General features: G+C 40.7%; 1 protein-coding gene across 2 annotated transcripts; it reads right to left on the bottom strand.

Annotated features, from left to right (window-relative positions):
* Positions 1-3,367: 3,367 nt before the first annotated feature.
* SAR1A (secretion associated Ras related GTPase 1A) lies at positions 3,368-14,169 on the bottom strand. 2 transcript variants are annotated; one of them, XM_039324646.1, is made up of 7 exons: positions 13,988-14,169; positions 11,536-11,611; positions 10,570-10,689; positions 9,621-9,686; positions 8,576-8,679; positions 7,884-8,015; positions 3,368-5,987 (listed from the first exon to the last, which is right to left on the bottom strand). In XM_039324646.1, the coding sequence occupies exons 2-7, from the start codon at positions 11,591-11,593 to the stop codon at positions 5,871-5,873; spliced, it is 597 nt and encodes a 198-aa protein (XP_039180580.1). In that variant the 5' UTR covers positions 11,594-11,611; positions 13,988-14,169; the 3' UTR covers positions 3,368-5,870. The 2 variants fall into 2 exon arrangements, with proteins under 2 accessions (XP_039180580.1, XP_039180581.1); XM_039324647.1 differs by lacking the exon at positions 13,988-14,169 and adding an exon at positions 13,618-13,850.
* Between the last annotated feature and the right edge of the window lie 4,155 nt (positions 14,170-18,324).

Here is an 18,324-nt window from a genome sequence, read left to right as displayed (position 1 = left end):
TGGTGGCAAACCTATGGCACGCGTGCCAGAGGTAGCACTCAGAGCCCTCTCTGTGGGCACGCGCACCATGCCCTGGAGATGGCAACCGTCCCTTTTCAACCAGCCGCCCGCTAACTAACTGAGCTCCCATGTGGCCAGATGCATCCCAGCATGGCTGGTTTCCTCCCCCCCCATCCCATCCCTCCTGGCCTCGCATGCTCTCCTTTTCCTGGGCACAACCCACTACATTGCCTCCTCAGCTGTTGGCCGGCTGTCCAGCTCAGAGGCGGCTTCTCTGAACTGCTGGTGGTGGGCTGCGGAGCCCCAGAATGTGCTGTTGAGGGGCCAGCTGTAGCTGCTGACGGACATTGTTGAACCCCATGCAATCGCTGGCCTCTGTGTGCAGGGGCCAATGGTGTCAGGCAGCAGCTGCCCCGGCCCCTGCCTCGCCTTGCCCTGCGGCAATGGCATCCCCGCTCTGCCTCGCCTTGCCTTGCCTCACCCTGCAGGATGAGCCTCCTGCCCACCTGCCAGAGACCCCCTGGATCTCCCCTAACCCTGCCCAGTCCCCATAGATGTCCCTCCCCGTGAGCAACATCGAGGTGACCATGCCCACCTTGGCCACACCCACTCAGTTTGCCATGATCACAGCCATGACCACCCAGTGGGCTGGTACCCGGCGATAAATAAATGGGTTTTGGGTTGCAGTTTGGGCACTCAATCTCTAAAAGGTTCGCCATCACTGTTCTAGTTGTTTCATTTCCTGTTGTTTAGTTCCATTTTAAGATCCCTTGTTCCAAAAATATGAGAGGAAAACATCTGTCTTGCCATAACTGTCACACGCCTCTATCATGTCCATCTTTTCGAAGCTAAAAAAGCCAAGAGTTATGTTTCTCGGCAGGGGCAGTGTTTTAACATAGTTACATATAGAGTGGCACATTCTTCATGTTCTGGAGGTCTACAATATTCTGGTTTTAGATATCATCCCAAGTATGATATTAGGAGTGTGGCAATTTGATTTTTTGCTCCAAATCAGAAGTATCTTTTTTCACAGTAGTTACAGCCTGAGTTTCCCTCATGTGGAGTGAGCAGGACAGATAATACCTTCTACTGTAGTGTGTTTGTGGGAAATGCTTGAACCTGCTCCCACTGACTCTAAAATAAAGGCAAACTCTGTGCTTTTTCTTGGCTAATATTTGTTTAATTAATGTACATCTGGTCCCAAACAAGTCCAACCCAATTTAGCATTTTCATCATCAGGTAGCAGCATTAAACAACCTTGAGTGATCTTGAAACTGGGCTTTATTGCTACTTGCAAGGGAGACCCAGAAGGGGCTGTAGACTAGAATGAAAAGTAAAAACCAAACAAAATAAAACCTGGAAGGCAAGGACAAACTAGTCCTGAATTGTTGTCAAGAAAATTATAGATTTGTCTGTGACTCAAGGCATCTTTACTTTTTTAGCTTAGAGAGTAATACATGTATTTTTGTTTTTTGACAGGCTTGAGATCCACTGGCTTTACATTGTGTCTGTTCTAAGGATGATCAGTTCAGAAAGGAATAAAAAGGAAGTTCTGTTAGAGCAGGTTTGTAGGAGAAGGAGTGGCAAGACCTTGGGGGGGGGGGAGTCAAAAGAGGAATCAGCCTAAAATCACTATATAGCCACAAATGGACTAAGTTCAACCCCTCCTGAATTCTTTTGAACCTTATCTAATATTAAAATAGTGCTGTTAGTCCTCTTCATGAGTAGTAATAAATCAGTTTAATTAAACTATAGTCTTGGTCTTTCGTGCCTGGCAAGGTGTAATAATCAATGGTTGGGCCTGAGTCCCAAAATTTCTATCCGATCTCTCTGTGCATTGGGAGAGATAATTGGTGGCACAGCTAAATCCTGTCTACTTCCCTTCAAGAACTCACTATCCAGCTAGTAAGCAAATAACCAGAAATATAGAAAATCTTGAATAGACCTTATGGATGTTGTTGTTAGGAAGGAGTAGGGCTGTTGAAGTTCTGCTCATCTCTTGTTTAAAAGGCATTCCTCATTCTCTGATGGTAACATTCAGCTGGACTGGTCTTGTCCCTTTAAAAAAATTAAAGTGTGTCCAAATCAAAGCTATGCTGGGAGTATGCCAGCTGAAATGCCTATACCACCTCTAGATGAGATGGTCAGCACACAAATCTAATAAATAGAAATAACTTGGGCTCTTGCATTTTCAGTGAGGACCTGGAATACTTCCAGGCCTTGAAGATCAATTCAAGTGACCTGAAGTCATCCAATCTGTTTCCCAAAAAAGTTAAAGAGGTTTACCAACATGAGTTCAATCTTTAATTCTTGAGAACTTTAATTCCTGGAACTACCATTGTACTTTTGAAGCAAAAGAATGGAGACATTTCCTTCATTACATTGCAATGGGGGATGGAGGGCTCTCCTGCAGCTGTTTCTTGACCAGGAGGGGTTCTCCTGAACATGTGAAAGTATGTCCTTGCTTGAAGAAGAGTAAAGCCCTTTTCTATTGAAAAAAACCATCCTTTTCTCTTCTTCTCCATTGTTCCTCATTTTTCTATTTAGTTTCTCCTGTCCTTCCTGTTTCTCACACCTTTGCTTTCATCCACAGCATTTATTAAAATGCCAAACTGTGCTCACAGATGCTAAACGGTAAGAATACAAAAGGAAATTAAACTCACATTTTAAAGACCTCCAGAGCACCCTGGTCATGCCCACCTAATCTGCCATGACCACAGCAGCCACACTCACCCAGTGGGCCATGCCCCTCCAACTGCCCCCCCCCCAGGACACCACAATGCTGAAGCGGCCCTGGCACTTTGCGATAAATAAGTGGGTTTTGGGTTACGGTTTGGGCACTTGGTCTCTAAAAGGTTCACCATCACTGCCCTAGGTCCCACCTTTTCAAGAATTGGGTAGGAAGCCTTCCTGATGGGTGCATTCACAGATGACTTGCATAAAACAGATACCACCAGTTCTCGTTAACTGAAGTACAGTACTCAAACTAGCAGAGGGCAATACTTAGTGGTACTCCCATAAAAGCAAGGGGTCTTACAGCAAAGATGGCGAGTATAGCAACATTATTTTCATATATTTTTACTATCTTTTATGCTGTCAAAACTATAGTATCTAGCAGTTATTTTTCCACAGGCATCCGTATTCATTCTCTTCTCCCTCATGTAATTTTTCCATAAGCAGCAAGCTTCTCACTGTGATCTTCCATGTGTTCACATACGAGAACTTGTACTTTTTCTTATGGATAAAAATATGAAATGGTTCATTCCCAATTTGACATTGTCGAGAGTATCTTTGTGGCCCAGGACATGGATACCTTCTATAAGGGCCAGATTCAACCCAAGTATATGTATATAATTCTTTTTTTTTAAAAAAAAAACTTTATTAAAATGTTTTGGATACAGACAAACTGTCTCTGCCAACATGTTTCACATTTCCAGAAATTGGAAGTTAAAACATTTTGCTAACAGAATGATGCTTATTCTATTTTCCAATCTGTAACCCAGCCCCTAAGGAATATATTAAACTTTATATCCAGACATTGCAAGGAGATTTGTCCAAAGGCAGAACATGGCAGGCAGAAAACAGATCAGAGCCATACGCAACCAGTTTCTCTAGTGGCTGGGATACCACTTTCATAGAAATTGCTTCTTTGGGCACCATCTTATAGCTCTGCTTACCACGGCCTTCTTTTTAAGCATGGAGTTGGAGATAAGGGTTATCATGTCTCATGTTGATCCATGGTGAGCCATCCATCCATACCCCTTGATCGAACCACCATTAAGAAAATTCCAGGTGTTCAATGGAGCAGATGCTACATTATTTGCACCCAGTCGAGTCTTTTCGTGGACTCCTGTACACTTAATAGTTTTCCACGTCTCCTTGATACCATTGCACAGGCACTTTGGCCTAGGAAATATTCACAAGTCATTGAAAAGCCTCTTACATAAAACCCAAAGGTTTTACAAACCACAAATGAACTCAACAATGATGCTATAAGTAATCATTTTGATGGAAATACTGCAAACAGTTCAAGAATAACCACATCAGAAAAGAGCCCGGTTAATTATAATGGACTCTTCCCCAGTTATCCCTTTCAGGAACTGGCTACTCTGTCATAGCTCTTCCAATGGAATTATGACTGAAATTAGCTCTGGATTTGCAGGCTGGATTCTTTCAACCTGTACGGTTTTAAGATGCTTCATATTTGTAAAATAGTCAGCTCTTTTTTGCAGGCAGAAAAGTAGAATATTTATCCTGATACCTGCATTACATACTTCAGAAGGCTCCACGAGTTTTTACCTGAAATGTAATTTTAGGTAAAGATCAATGCATTCTGACCTGCCAATGCACTGGGTGAAACTAACAATTTAGAAGTTATTAAAACTGCTATCCAAAATCACAGGAAGATTTCTGGGATGAGCAACTGTTAATGATTCCCTTCCTTCCCTCTCAATGAAGTTGATGCTATGATAACAGACACTAAACCACAACTAGCATTTATGTCAGAGGTGGCTCCTTTATGACTTGTGACTTTTATGGCAGGCTCAGGAATTCTGGGATTTGAAGTCCACAAGTCATAACAGGACCATAATTCCCACCTGATTTAAGTGAACGTACCCATAGTGTTAGAATTCAATGGCGTTAAGTGCCAATAGTGTACTGCCGTTTTGCATTTCATATTTTGTAATGGAAATCAGAAAGCCAGTGTCTTCAGACATGGGTTCCCTTGCATTCACCAAAGCAAGTCTGTCCATAAGCACTAAATAGTTTTAATTAAAGCATCTTCATGCTCCAGCAAAGGAGAAGAATGCCTGTTTTAAATGAAAATGAAGATGTCTAGGCAAGTAATGAAAATTCAAACACAAGCTCTGTTGAACGTAAAAGAAAAAGGGTTAGTTTACAGTAACAGCATTTGATACACACTTGTTGGAACAATTTAATGCTACAATAACCCAAAAAATAAATTCATGATTTCTACTGCCTTTTTTTTTTTTGCAGTTGCTGCAATGTAGAACATCCTGTATTGTAGGTCCAAGACAAACTTTTTGCTGGTGCTGCAAAGAAGAAATAAAAAAAGACTGCCAATAAGGAAAGTGATCGTAACTTTTAGAGGTGGGCAAAAGGGATCAACCACATTTCAGACTCCTGCACATGACAAGGAAGGCTAAATAGGTGTGCCTCTGTGTGTACTCCATTCCCCCCCCCAACTAAATTCCCTGTAAGTTAAAGAAAATCATTGCACAAGTCAGTCCCAATAGCACCATCTTCATGATCGAGCAGTGCGACTGCGCAACCACCTTACAGGGCTTTGAAAGCCATCTTTCTCGTTCTCTAAAGATTTTGAATATCATGATAGCTGGTTCAGTCATTTGGGAACCGCCTAAATACCATTAAATAGATTTTTTTTTTTTTTAAAAAAAAATCCTAACAGACTCTGGCCTGAACAGGATGAATGCTAACTTAAGAAAATCTAAAGGGATGCCATTCACATCAAACACTTCCTTTAAAAAATATAGTTGCTTTCTTTGAAATCAATTGGCCACAGTGGTGAGACATGTCCTCTTTTCCAGCCCAAGAGCGCCGCACACAGAGGTTGGCATTCTGGCTCGCTCATCCTATTGTAACTGAAAGCCATGGTTTCCATAGGAATCAATGGCCGCTGGAAGTGACAACCTGCACCAGTGTACAGAATGTTATCTCCCAGACACAGGGAAAAGAATTGTGTCACCACTGTGAGGTAGGGTAACTGAAGAAAGGAGTCTCTTGGTCGTTGCCAGTATGCAGATGGAGAGTCTTCCATGTTCTAATAGAAAAGTCCATAAGGAATTTGTGAACAGGATCAGTTCAGGAATAGATGTGTCTCTCCAGTATCAGTCAATGTACTGTGACAGCCAACGAAAACCTTCACCGTAGCCTTGCCTCTTCAGCACACTGCACATGAACACTTCCATAGGACGCGTGTTCAGGTCCTTCAATGACACATTCCCCTAGAGAATTAGACAAAAATTCATTCAAAAACACTCCACTGCTGAACCTTAACTGCACAGGCAGAACTTCAATCCCAGAGACTAGGACAAATACAGCAAGCTTCCTTATGAACAAATGGTCATATCTGATTTTTACAGCCATAAGATAATTTAGTTAATTAAATTTTTACCCCCCCCCCCCAAAATTAAAATATTAAAAAAGACAGAAAAAATTAGGGGGAAAAGAGATAAAGGGGAAAAGGGGACAAAGAGTAACCTCTTTTTTCATTGCTGCAGTTACAGATATAAAATACAAACACTGGAAGATCATTCTTGATTATATCACGTGGCATTGTTTTTGATATTGATCCAAGAGCTACAATGAAATTAACAAAAAAAGATTGCTGGAAAACTTTCAGAACTGTGCACCTGAAGGAAAGGTAGGGGAAAAAAAAAAAAAACCCATTCATGGAGCTCAAGCCATAGGCTCCGTCAGTGAGCTAAGAAACTTGTTGGGCAACCTTTCCCTTGTGTTCCCTTAGGTTATGCAGCCTCTGGACACTTTAAGAATAAAGTGTGCTTCAAAGAAAAAAGAAACCTTTGTACAGTTTGTTTTAATTATTTTTGAATGGCAAATCATACTGGATTATTTTGCCAGAAAGGAGATATCACAAGTAAGCTATTTAAGCCTACAGTAAAGGGCATATGCTACATTTTTTCTGTCATCTAACAATATTCTTATGCTTCACAAGACAACAGAATGAAAAAAATACTAATTAGACACCCAAAGTGGTGATATTCAAAAAACAGTGTGAGAATATTTTAGTTCCCAGGATATCACTGGAGGCTAAATTAATTGAAGTCTTTCCAAAAGAAAGTACAAGTATAAAACTGATTATGCCCCAATGGGTATTGATCAGTATATCCTTCCTAATGTTGTTGTTAATAATAGTAATAATAATAGTAATAATAATAAAGTTGGAAGGGACCTTGGAGGTCATCTAGTCCAACCCCCTGCTCAGGCAGGAAACCCCATATCATTTCGGACAAATGGCTGTCCAGTCTCTTCTTAAAAACCTCCAGTGTTGGAGCATTCACCGCTTCTGGAGGCAGGTTGTTCCACTGGTTAATTGTTCTAACTGTCAGGAAGTCTCTCCTTAGTTCTAGGTTGCTTTTCTCCTTGGTTGGTTTCCACCCGTTGCTTCTTGTCCTGCTTTCAGGCGCTTTGGAGAATAGCTTGACTCCCTCTTCTTTGGGGCAGCCCCTGAGGTATTGGAACACTGCTATCATGTCCCCCCTCGTCCTTCTCTTCATTAAACTAGACATATCCAGTTCCAGCAGCCGTTCCTTATATGCTTTAGCCTCCAGTCCCCTAATCATCTTTGTTGCTCTTCTCTGTACTCTTTCTAGAGTCTCAGCATCTTTTTTACATCGTGGTGACCAAAACTGGATGCAGTATTCCAAGTGTGGCCTTACCAAGGCATTGTAAAGTGCTATTAATACTTCACGTGATCTTGATTATTGTTATTGTTGCTGCTGATGTCCACAAGAAGTTTAGTTGTCTTGTATCCATTTAAACACCAATATATTTGTCACCCCTTACTGCAATCACAAAGTTAACAATTCGGGCTTCCAAGGAGATATACTCTGATATATAAAAACTAAATATGTTGTTTATTAACTAACCATACAAAACAGTCATTCATTTGCAAACAGAAGAAAAGTATAAAATTAGGCTATTCTACATTAATATAAAAAATTCATTTGCACCATACTTGGATCTATTATAAATTGCTACTTGTGTTCCTGTGGTATTTTAACAGCCAAAGTTAAAACCTTGATATCTGATAGTACTCAGAAAAATATATTTTGAAAAATAAGATACATTAATTTTACAACCAAGCTTTGATTCCTTACCTTTCCTGTTGTCTGTCCATAAAGACCGAAAATCTCTCGCAGTTTCTCCTCACTGATAGCTTCTGGTCGGTCAATCTTGTTACCCAAGATAAGAATTGGCACATTGGATATTGTCTCATCAGTCATTAGTGCCTAACGAAAAAAAATGTGCAACTATGTAACTATAGAAAGCAAGTAATAATTTTAATTAGGAATTCCAAAGCTAACTACTTCAGAAAATGCTATTAACAGAAAATAGATACATACATTTCATTTTGACTATATTTGGAATAAGAGTCACATGACCTCGTAAATGTAAATATCATAATGGTGGCATGTAACTTACAGTTCAAATTTATGAAGCATATTCCAAATTATGTGTAAGAGGTAAGTACTGCTTTATATTTGCCTGGTTTTAAAATATTTTTTTTAATACCACCTTTATTATTTTTACAAATAACTCAAGGTGACAAACATAACTAACACACTGTCCTCCTATTTTCCCCATCATAACATCCCTGTGAGATGAGTTGGGCTGAGAGTATGACTGCTCCAAAGTCACCTAGCTGGCTTTCGTGTTAAATTCATATTCCTATTTAGTTTCCTTTTTGCTCATAGATGCACATTTTAAGTTAACTTGTTGTCCAAGACAGAAAAGGAATATATAAATGCTACAACTAGTACTAGTGCATTCAAAGGAAAAAGTTACCCACATTGAGCTCCACTTTAGATTCCATAAGACGAGAGTGGTCTGCGCAGTCCACTAAAAAGACAATCCCATTAATTGCTGGGAAATAATTCTTCCAGACACGCCGAGCTTCCAGAGAAAGAAAAACATGTGTGAAAATATAGCAACAGCATACCACCAACAGTAGGAAAGGGATGAAAATCATATTTTGAGCATATTTAGCTATGTTCACGTGCCAGCTTGATATCAGAATTAAACCTATATTGCACTTTGTCATCTACTAATTAAGCTAGGTGGTTTGAAGTGCGTGCTTAACATAGAACTTGAGGATTTTGCATACAGATAGTCCTCAGGGGTAAGCAACCTTGGCTCTTTTATGACTCATGGACTTCAACTCCCAGAATTCCTGAGCCAGCATGTTGAAGTCCACGAGTCATAAAAGAGCCAAGGTTGCCTACCCCGACTTAGGATCACAACTGAACCCAAAATTTATGTTGCTAAGTGAGAAAGTGTTCCATTTTATGATTTTTTTTTTGCCACATTTGTTAAGTGAATCACTTAAATTAGTAACATGGTTGTTCAGTCAATCTGGCTTCCCCATTGACTTTGCTTGTCAGAAGATTGCAAAAGGGGATCATATGACCCCGGGACAATGCAACCATCATAAATATGAGTCAGATGCCAAGCATCCGAATGTAAACCACGTGACCACGGGGATGCTGCAACGGTCATAAGTGTGAAAAATGGTCATAAGTTGCTTTTTCCAGTGCCACTGTAACTTTGAACAGTCACTAAATAAACTGTTGTAAGTCAGGGATTACCTGTACTTCTGCGCACTTTTTTTGTACCTTAAAGCCAATATTGTGTCCCTGCTGTAAAAGGAAGAAAACCTATTTGTGACCTTCATGAATGCGAAAATAAATATGGGCAACATAAATCATACAATGATCTCTTAAGGTGATTGAATGCCATCCCCATTAGTAGAACATTTTATCTGCATAAAGGACACTTTCTCTCAGATTAGCCAGGAATAAGAGAATAACAAAATAACAAGCATTAATATTGATTACCTTGCTCATGGCCACCAAGATCAAAAGTGGTGAAAGTCATTCCTGCAATTGTTAATTCTTCTGATGCTAGAGAAGAGAAGAATGTTTTATAGCCTTTAACAGTGGATATGTTCTTTACAATGCCAATTACCAGAAGGCATAAAGTATTCAAGATATGTAAGATCAGTCTTCCCCAACCTAATGCCCTTCAGAAATATTCATAGAATTAAAGAACTGGAAGGATTTATAGAACCAGTGAATCCAACATCTGGATAGTACAAGAATAAAGTTAAAGCATCTTCAATAATTGTCTATCTAATCTCTTAGATTTGAATACACCCAGTTTAAAGGATTTCATAGCTTACTTTGGTGACTGACTCTATATAAATATTGAATATTTTTTGGGGAAGCCCCCAAATTTCAAGCTTCCTGGATAAAGATGATGCTGATTGGGAATTAAAACCCAACACTTCCATAAACAAAACGGAGGAGGAAAGCTGCATAAGACCTTAAAATAGATATAGGTTAATTTGACATGTCGGATGTTGGAGTGTAATCTCCATAATTCAATCACTTTTTTGGGACAGGTGGAAACCGAAGTTCACCAACATCTGGAAGGCACATGCTGCCTTCAGCTACTCTAAAAGGTCACCAATACTGAAAATCATATCTTAAATCTTCGAATTCCTGCTAACTCAAATGTAATTCATAAACTGTAACAGGTAAAATTTGCATTTAATATAACACACTGAATCATAATCTTGAGCCTAATCTCTCTTATCCTTTCCAGGTAATGAGCTTCAGAAAAGATATTGGGATTAGGAATAAGTTTAAATGTCATTTTCAAAACAATTAAGTGCAAAGATGAAGCAACTTTATTTTTAAGTATACTAAGCTTCAACATTATTATATAATAACGTTCTAAAATTACATCAATACACAATTCCAACTATATCTACATGGTGCTTACTTGGATGCAATGTGGGAACATGTTGACCCAATCGGTCATCTTTTAGCATGTGAAGAAGGGTAGTTTTGCCTGCATTATCCAAACCCAAAAAAACTAATTTTCCAGACTTCTTGTACAATCCTGTGGAAAAAGAGCATGTATGAAATAAAATGAATTATTTATTGGATTAAGCCTATTGAGCATTCTTATTCCCCAAAGTGAATGGAGCATGCAGTCTGCATCGTGACTTCTACAGCAGCTATTCAGAAGGGAAAATGTGGGAAAATTGTGCATGGGAAGATGTGTGCTGCACTGGACACTTGCAATGAAGGAAATGTATTGGGAAGAACCCAGTGGGCCCAAAGGATATGCCGTGATTCTTTGGCATCAGGAGGGGCGAGAGAGAAGGCACAGGGAAGATCAAGGGAACAAGTCAGTCAGTGAGTGGTGTTGGTGTTAACATATACTAGGTTACACACCAAATGGATTTTCTATCATCCCTAACCTTGAAATAACAAAAGTTTCAGGCTTCATTTCTGCTCCTCCATGTCTGACTCAAAATGGTTTAGCAAAATTTATGAAATGGCTATTTTTTTTTTCTGGGATTGAAATATTTCCATATTGTGTGTAACACTGAGCTAAAGTTCCATATATTTCTAGAAAGTTGCAGATATAAAAACGAAGGCTGATTTTAAAGTTTTAACTTCACTATTTTTCTGTCCACGCCATTCATTTAGTATAATAAAATAAGGCAAAATACATCACAAACAAGTATAATTTGCATCTCAATCACTTACAGAATGACTTTATTATTCTATCATTTATAGAATGATATTATATTTAAAAATGAAAAGACAAAACTGGCACGTGACCACACAAAATTAACATTTTATCTGGAGACATCAGTGCCTTACTATAGCAATCTACAAATCCCTCATTTTTAATTTAATAAATAAGCCCCTGAAAATTATTCATTTAAAGTCTTACCTAGGAACTGCAGCACACTGCTGAAGCCATTATAGATCCATTCAAATAAGAATGACATAATGGAAGAATTATGTACCTGGAAAAAAATAGAAATATTTAATTAAAGGTCTTAATGCCATAAAGAAACACCAAAACATTTACCTGTGAACTAGGAGCCAATAGAAATTCTATATTCAAGTACTGACAATAAGAAAAGTATTGCAACTCATACTCACTTCTGAAGTTAGCAGGAACAAATCACACTTACAAAATAGCTTCAGTGTCATTCTATGCAGTATCAACAGGATTGTGATACCTAACCTCAGAAACTGAGTTCTATTCTGAGCAGAGAAAGGACAGAATTGGCAAAAGACAAGAGTGATGATCTTAGCTATGACCTTTTAATAGAAGATCACGGTCTCACTATTTGTGCTGCCATCAGTGCACTTGGCTGACAACATGGTAGTCAAGCAAGATCTTCTTAGTGGCAGTTCATATTTACGAACCTGTTTCCCATGTCATGTTTGGGTAGCTCTCGCAGAGTTTTCTTTAAAAAAATAAATACATTTGAAAATAAATCATTGCTCCCATAGACATTAGTAGGATAACAAACTGCCCAATGTGATGCAGTGGCTTAAAATGCCAATTTTTTAAAATGGTTTTTAATATTTTTAATGCATTATTTCTACGCAGTTTTGCTTTATTTTTTAAAGGTTGGTTTACTGTTCTTTCATAGACTATGCTAGGCTTCTCTGGAATGAAAAGCAATATAGAAAAATGAAAAAAAATCTCCAGGAGCTTCTTAAAGCTGTGACAGCAGATCTGATTGAAATTAAGGGTGTTGGGAACACTAGGATAAAGCCTAGAGGTTTCATTATTACTCGCCTATTATATTCTCTACATTTTGAATCCTAAATAAAATTTTCACCAGCTTTTTTCTGTCTTTTTAAAAGAATTAAACATATTGAAAGGCATGTCATTTTTTTAAATATAATTGTCCAAATCAATTCTAGGTTTAATCCAGGTCCCAAAATTATTTTTACAGCTAAAACACAATTTTGAAAGACGCTAAATAGTAAGTAGTTCTTAGCAGGGAATTTTTGTTTTCAATTAAGAAGCTGGCACTGCTAAACAAACACATTTCTAAATAACTCTAAGGAGTTAACTCTGCTTGATTAGAGGGCCTAGCCCTAGAGAAATCAAATTTTGTTTTTAGAAATGATATTGCACACTTCTAACAAATGTCTCAATGCTCCGTTCTTAATTTGCACTAATGAAAGACACTGCATTCTCCGCTTTTCACCAGATTGGGGCTTTTATTCTGCCGAAGATCAACTGAATATAGAACAGGCACACAACAAATACAGTGTTTCCAATCACTCACAGCTAAAGATAAGAGCTGCTAAAGGAGATAAAGGAGAAGAATACATTGCAACCGTACAGCATGGGGACAGGATAAGGGTAAAACCAAAATTAAGGATTAAAAAAAGCAATCAACCTACTTCAGTTACATTATCTTGTAAAGCACATAACCTGGTCATCAACTAACTACCGGTAGTTGCGTAACCCAGAAGGTGGCACAAAGTGTATAGACACTTCCAACTCTACCTACCCAATAATTGCTGGTTCCAAAACAAGGAAGGGATGAGACAGGCCTTATTGGGCTATTTGCTTTTGGAACCCCCATCTCCCCTAGTTTGCAATACTATTCAATCATCAGCATCTTTCATTCTAATTATTTCATTAGATGTATTAGAGCCGTCCACTCCAGCAGAATCCGGGTGGCTCACAAAATCAAATCCCAAGCTTAAAAAAATTAAAAACATAAAAGACAAACGAAAACAGCCCGGACTGAAAACAGCCATTATAATGGCAAACCAGGCCCTTCTCCCCCGCCCAAATTTTATTTTGGGAACAGCAATTCTTAGAAACGGGGAGAAGGATGCCTTAGGTCCCAGCGTACAGGAGGGTTTCACCCTCGATCTTGCCAATTTCAAAAAGCAAAGCATCTCCGAAAGGAAAACCGATCAACGCAAGAACTCGGGCGCCCGAGAGTGGAAAGCGGCACCCAAAGCAGGCTCAGAAAAGACTCCAGTTTCCCACCTCTTAAGAGGGGATCGGATCAGCACCCATCAGCCCAAGAGGGCGAAGGGCGACGGGAGCCGGAATGCAATCCGCCTCTCAAGGGGCGCCAGGCTCGGGGGAGGCAAGACTACAAAGGAGCCCGGGAATCACTGGCGGGTCCCAAGAAGACCGAGCTCAAACAGATCGATCCGTTTCTGGTCCGCAGAGTCTCAAGAACGGGAGAAACCATCCGCGAAGAGAAAGGGGGGCGCCCTCGGCTAGGCCTCCCCACCCTCATTTCGCCTGCGTGTCACTTGCTCGACTTCCCCCCCCCCCCCGCCGGCCGCTCGTTTTTACCCGCCCACCGGCCGGCTCAGGCCGAAATCCATCGCCGCCACCTCTGCCTCACCTTCCTCGCAGACAGCAGCGGCTCCTTTCGCCAGGTAGATAAAGCCTTTCACGACAGTGGCAGTGGCGCCAGCGGCAGCAACGATTCTCTCTCTTCCCGGCGAAACCTCCCGTTGTGCTGTCTCTCACACGCACTCACTCACTCCCCAGCCGCCACCTCCCCGCCGGAACTACGTAGCATCTCCTCCTTCGGCGGTGACGGCGTCGGCGGCAGCTTCCGGTGGAAAGAGAGGGCGGGCGAGGGGCTCTTGCCACGCGCTAGGTTTCCGCCTCCAGGCACGTGACCGTGGGCGCAAGCCACGCCCCTCTGACTCACCTGGCTCGGGAGGGCTCCTTTGCTTTCCGGGGCTGGATGGGCGTGATTGGTTGGCTCTTTTGACGTCAGAGGGGAAAACTCTTCCTTTGGAGGGAGCTCTGAGCTGAGCAATTTATAATTTTTGGTTGGCAGGTTTCGAAACGGGCGGGATTTTCTTGCGCAAGCAGCGGCCGAGCTTGTGGGCGCATGCTCCATTTGCACGTGGACATGCACGGAAACATCGGCTCTCCCCCCCCCCACGTTGGGCCACAAAGCTGGAAAAGTTGGGAAACTCTGGTTTAGGAGACCAACTGATGGCAGCAGCAGAGGGAGGTGGGGGGGGCTCTTTGATTAATATTTTTGGAAACAAGAAACTGAATGCATGGTTTGGTAGATTTGAGGCATCAAATAGCACCCCTGCTAGGAAAGCTGTGCCCCATCCTGATGAACAAATGCTGAGATTTGATGTCACCTCTGGAAAAACACTGTGGAAGGTTAACATTCGGAAAGCAGCAGGCCCAGATAACTTCCCTGGACATGTCCTCAGGGAATGCACAGAGGAGCTGGCTTGTGTTCTCACAGATAGTTTCAATCTCTCATTGCAGCAGGCAGTGGTTCCATCATGTTTTAAGACGGCCGTCATTTTGCTAGTGTAAAAAAAAAGTCCACTATTACAGGCTCAATGATTACCGTCCGGTTGCACTGACATCTGCCATTATGAAATACTTTGAGAAGCTGATAAAGGACATTATTATATCTAGCCTCCCACTAGCATTTGACCCACTTATTTGCCTACCGGCCAAATTGCTCTACGGAGGATGCTATTTCTTCTGTTCTCCATCTGAGCTTGAAGCACTCTTACAGCAAAAAAATACTCACGTGTTTGTCGACTTCAGTTTGGTGTTTTACACAATCATTCCCCAGCATCTAGTAGACAAACTGGGCCTTTCAGGCTTAAACACTCCTTTGTGCGACTGGAGTCTTGATATTCTTACCAACAGGCACTAATATGTATCCCCTGTCCTGACCACTTTCTACAGGGGGATGATCGAGAGCATCCTGTCATACAGCATCACAGTCTGGTTTGGAAGCATCACTGCTTCAGACAGGAAGGCGGTGCAGAGAGTGGTGAGTATGGCCGAAAAGATCATTGGCAGCTCCCTCCCTCCCATCCAGAAGCATTGCTTGAGCAGGGTCTGTAAGATTATCTGGGACACTACACATCCTCTTCACAACCTGTTTTCCTTGTTATCTTCTGGAAGGAGGAGGCTCCATGGTATCTGTAGCAGAACATCCAGATTCAGCCATAGTTTCATTCCATACAGCATTAACCTTGTGAACTCTCAAGCTTCCTCCTTCCGTTATATATTCAAGATGGACAGTATTTAATATTTGTTATGTATATGTAGAGGTGTGGGTCTATACATATGTTGTACGTAGTATGTTTAGGTGTGTGTCATGTATGTTTCACTTTGAGAGTGGGCAACTAAATTTCATTTTTGATGTGTGCCGTTGTGCTCACAGTAAAAAAAATGACAATAAAGGTTATCTTATCTAATGTTATCTATACAAAGAAAATTGTATAGCTTCATAAGAGAACTGGTTTAAACCTGTCAAGGACACTGATTTGAACTTTAGTTATTTGCAAACTCATTATAATGTGGGACACAGGTCCTGAATATGAAAATGAGCATAAATCAATCATATTAAGGATATTACGGGAAACTATGGAATACTAAAGTTACTAAGTATGCGTGCTGCATCAGAGATGTGTCAAATGATGTTAATCAATGAAAGAACTCATTTGAAACCCAATATGTTTAAACTGTATATAAAGTGATTTTCTACCTTTCTAAGTGTGGAAAGAATCCAGAGAAATTTTTGGGGGGGGAAATATTAAAAAGGCAGAATATATTTCCCCAAAGGATTTTAAAGGCAGAAACCTCCCCAAGTCTCTCTGCCCCAAACAGAAACCAGGTCTGCAGAAATGCAGATGTAATAATCTTGTCAGAAAGATTGGAGCCAGGAAGCTTGGATTAGAAAGAAAGATCCCTAGAATCAACATGAAGCTGTCATTAAAACGAGTATCTGGGAATTTCACCTAATGCAAAATGCAGCACCATGGGCAGTTACGTGTTTCCCTAGAAAGCCAACATTAAATCTCTACTCTGTGAGCGGCATTAATTGCCAGTGTTCTTCTGGGTCCAATTCAAGCTGCTGGTTTTGACTATTAAAGTCTCTCATAACATGGAACCAAGTTATCTGAGGGATCACCTCTCCCAGATTATATTTGCTTGTCCCACCGGAAATGGCAGAGAAGGAAATTACACTTGGTGGCTACCAGGAATCTTGTTATTACAGAATCTTCTCCCCACCCCAGAAGTGAGGTTCGGTCTCTTTCAACATTCCACAAAACCTTCAAAATCATAAAGCCAGGAATCCCAGGGGACCAGAGATCCTGTGGTAGCTCCCTTACAACAACTAACATCCTCTCTGCTTGTGTCTGTTTTTTTTATTGTTTTGTTAGGTGATCCATCTATTTGTTTTCTTGGTTGTCCACAGTATTCTCAGAAGTCTTCTCCAACAATAACGTTCAAAGGTGTCAGTGGTTTTCCTACCCTGCTTCTTTAAAGTCTTTAAACTTCCACTTCCATGGAGTGTCACAGGGAATATCATGGCCTGCACGATTCAGATTTTTGTACATACTGAGCAAGCTGCATTTCAGGAGCCATTTTAAAAGCCATCTCTTTCCCCACTTCCTTTAGTGAATGAGAATGGTTGTCTTCAAAATAAAATACAGAAATTAAAAAATTGTACATAAGAAATCCAGCTCACTGATCCATTAAAATATGGTTTTAATTTTTATTGCCATCTTTAATTTCTAAAGAAATAGCATTATTTTATAGTCTTTAAGATCCTTTGAATTTTGTTTGATAGATTAAAATTATGAAATTTAGTACCATCTTTCTTTCTCACCCATGGTTTCAATAAATAAACAAACCTTAATCCCAATGAAATCATGCAGGAGTTGCACAAATTCATTTTATTATTTTTAGGCAAACTCAGCATGAGTTTGAAAATGCCTCCTCTGATGTAAGATGTAGAATCTTAAAATTCAGGGGCTATCACAAATAGGCAGCAGAATTAGAGTGTTTTTCATAGGTAATAGTTCATCAGTGCGACACCTGTCAGCTGAGGTAATGTTTAGAGACCATCAGAGCTAGGGAAAATCAATTTCTGAAGCCTGAGTCAGAATTAAATCAGGTAAGATTACTGCCTTAATTACAAAAGGTTGGGAGAATTAAAAGAAAATAGATGTGGATTAAGTTCCCTTGATTGAATTATTTTAGGGATTAAACTGAAACGTTCCTCTGCATCAAGTACTATTTTGTTCTCTCTGGAATGTGTATTCCTAGTTAGCAGAACAGCTGCTGAGTAAAGCCTGCAGAAGTGATTTTTTTTCCTGCTCTGATAAGCTTTGAAAAAGGCAGAAAAGGCCAAGAAGTCCCAAGGATGTGGGAGGCTGTAGGGCAGTGGTTCTCAACCTTTTTAATGCCGCGACCCCCAACCGGTCGTAAATCGAGGACTACTCAACCGGTCATAAGTTGAGGACTACTCAACTGGTGCAGCACCGTTTGCAGAATGGGACTTTTGGCGGGCTCAGCAGGGCAGAGACAGCCTGGACAATTCCTATTGGCTTTTGAAAGGCAATAAAATTAGACTCCATTCAAGAGAGTCTATTCCAGCGTTCCTCAATGTTTGTGTGACGGCGACCCCCGCCACACGAACGTGCCACGCATGCGCGGCGCCGCCCCCATGCGCAGCGCGCATGTGCGGCGCCACCCCGAGGGGGGAAAATTGCAGATCGCATTGTTTGGCGACCCCCGTAAAATGGTCGTTCGACCCCAAATGGGGTCGCGACCCATAGGTTGAGAACCGCTGGTCTATTCTATTGGCTTTCAAAAGCCAATAGAATAAAAGGGAGTAGCACAGCTAAGGAAAAGGAAGGGAAAAGAAAATGGCAGACTGCGTTGTTTGGCGAC

Source organism: Crotalus tigris, unplaced genomic scaffold (genome assembly GCF_016545835.1).
Source record: "Crotalus tigris isolate CLP2741 ecotype Arizona unplaced genomic scaffold, ASM1654583v1 scf7180000024304.1987388, whole genome shotgun sequence".
Lineage (NCBI taxonomy): Eukaryota > Metazoa > Chordata > Lepidosauria > Squamata > Viperidae > Crotalus > Crotalus tigris.
The sequence above is the reverse complement of the archived record's forward strand: the minus strand, read 5'-3'. Positions and strand labels throughout refer to the sequence as shown.

Coding starts and splice junctions, on each gene's coding strand:
- SAR1A (XM_039324646.1), bottom strand. CDS start 11,593: ATGTCATTCTTATTTGAATGGATCTATAATGGCTTCAGCAGTGTGCTG. Junction 9,687..10,569: donor TGTTCCCACATTGCATCCAA/GTAAGCACCATG, acceptor TCTCTTCTCTAG/CATCAGAAGAATTAACAATT. Junction 8,016..8,575: donor AATCTAAAGTGGAGCTCAAT/GTGGGTAACTTT, acceptor TTTTTTCGTTAG/GCACTAATGACTGATGAGAC.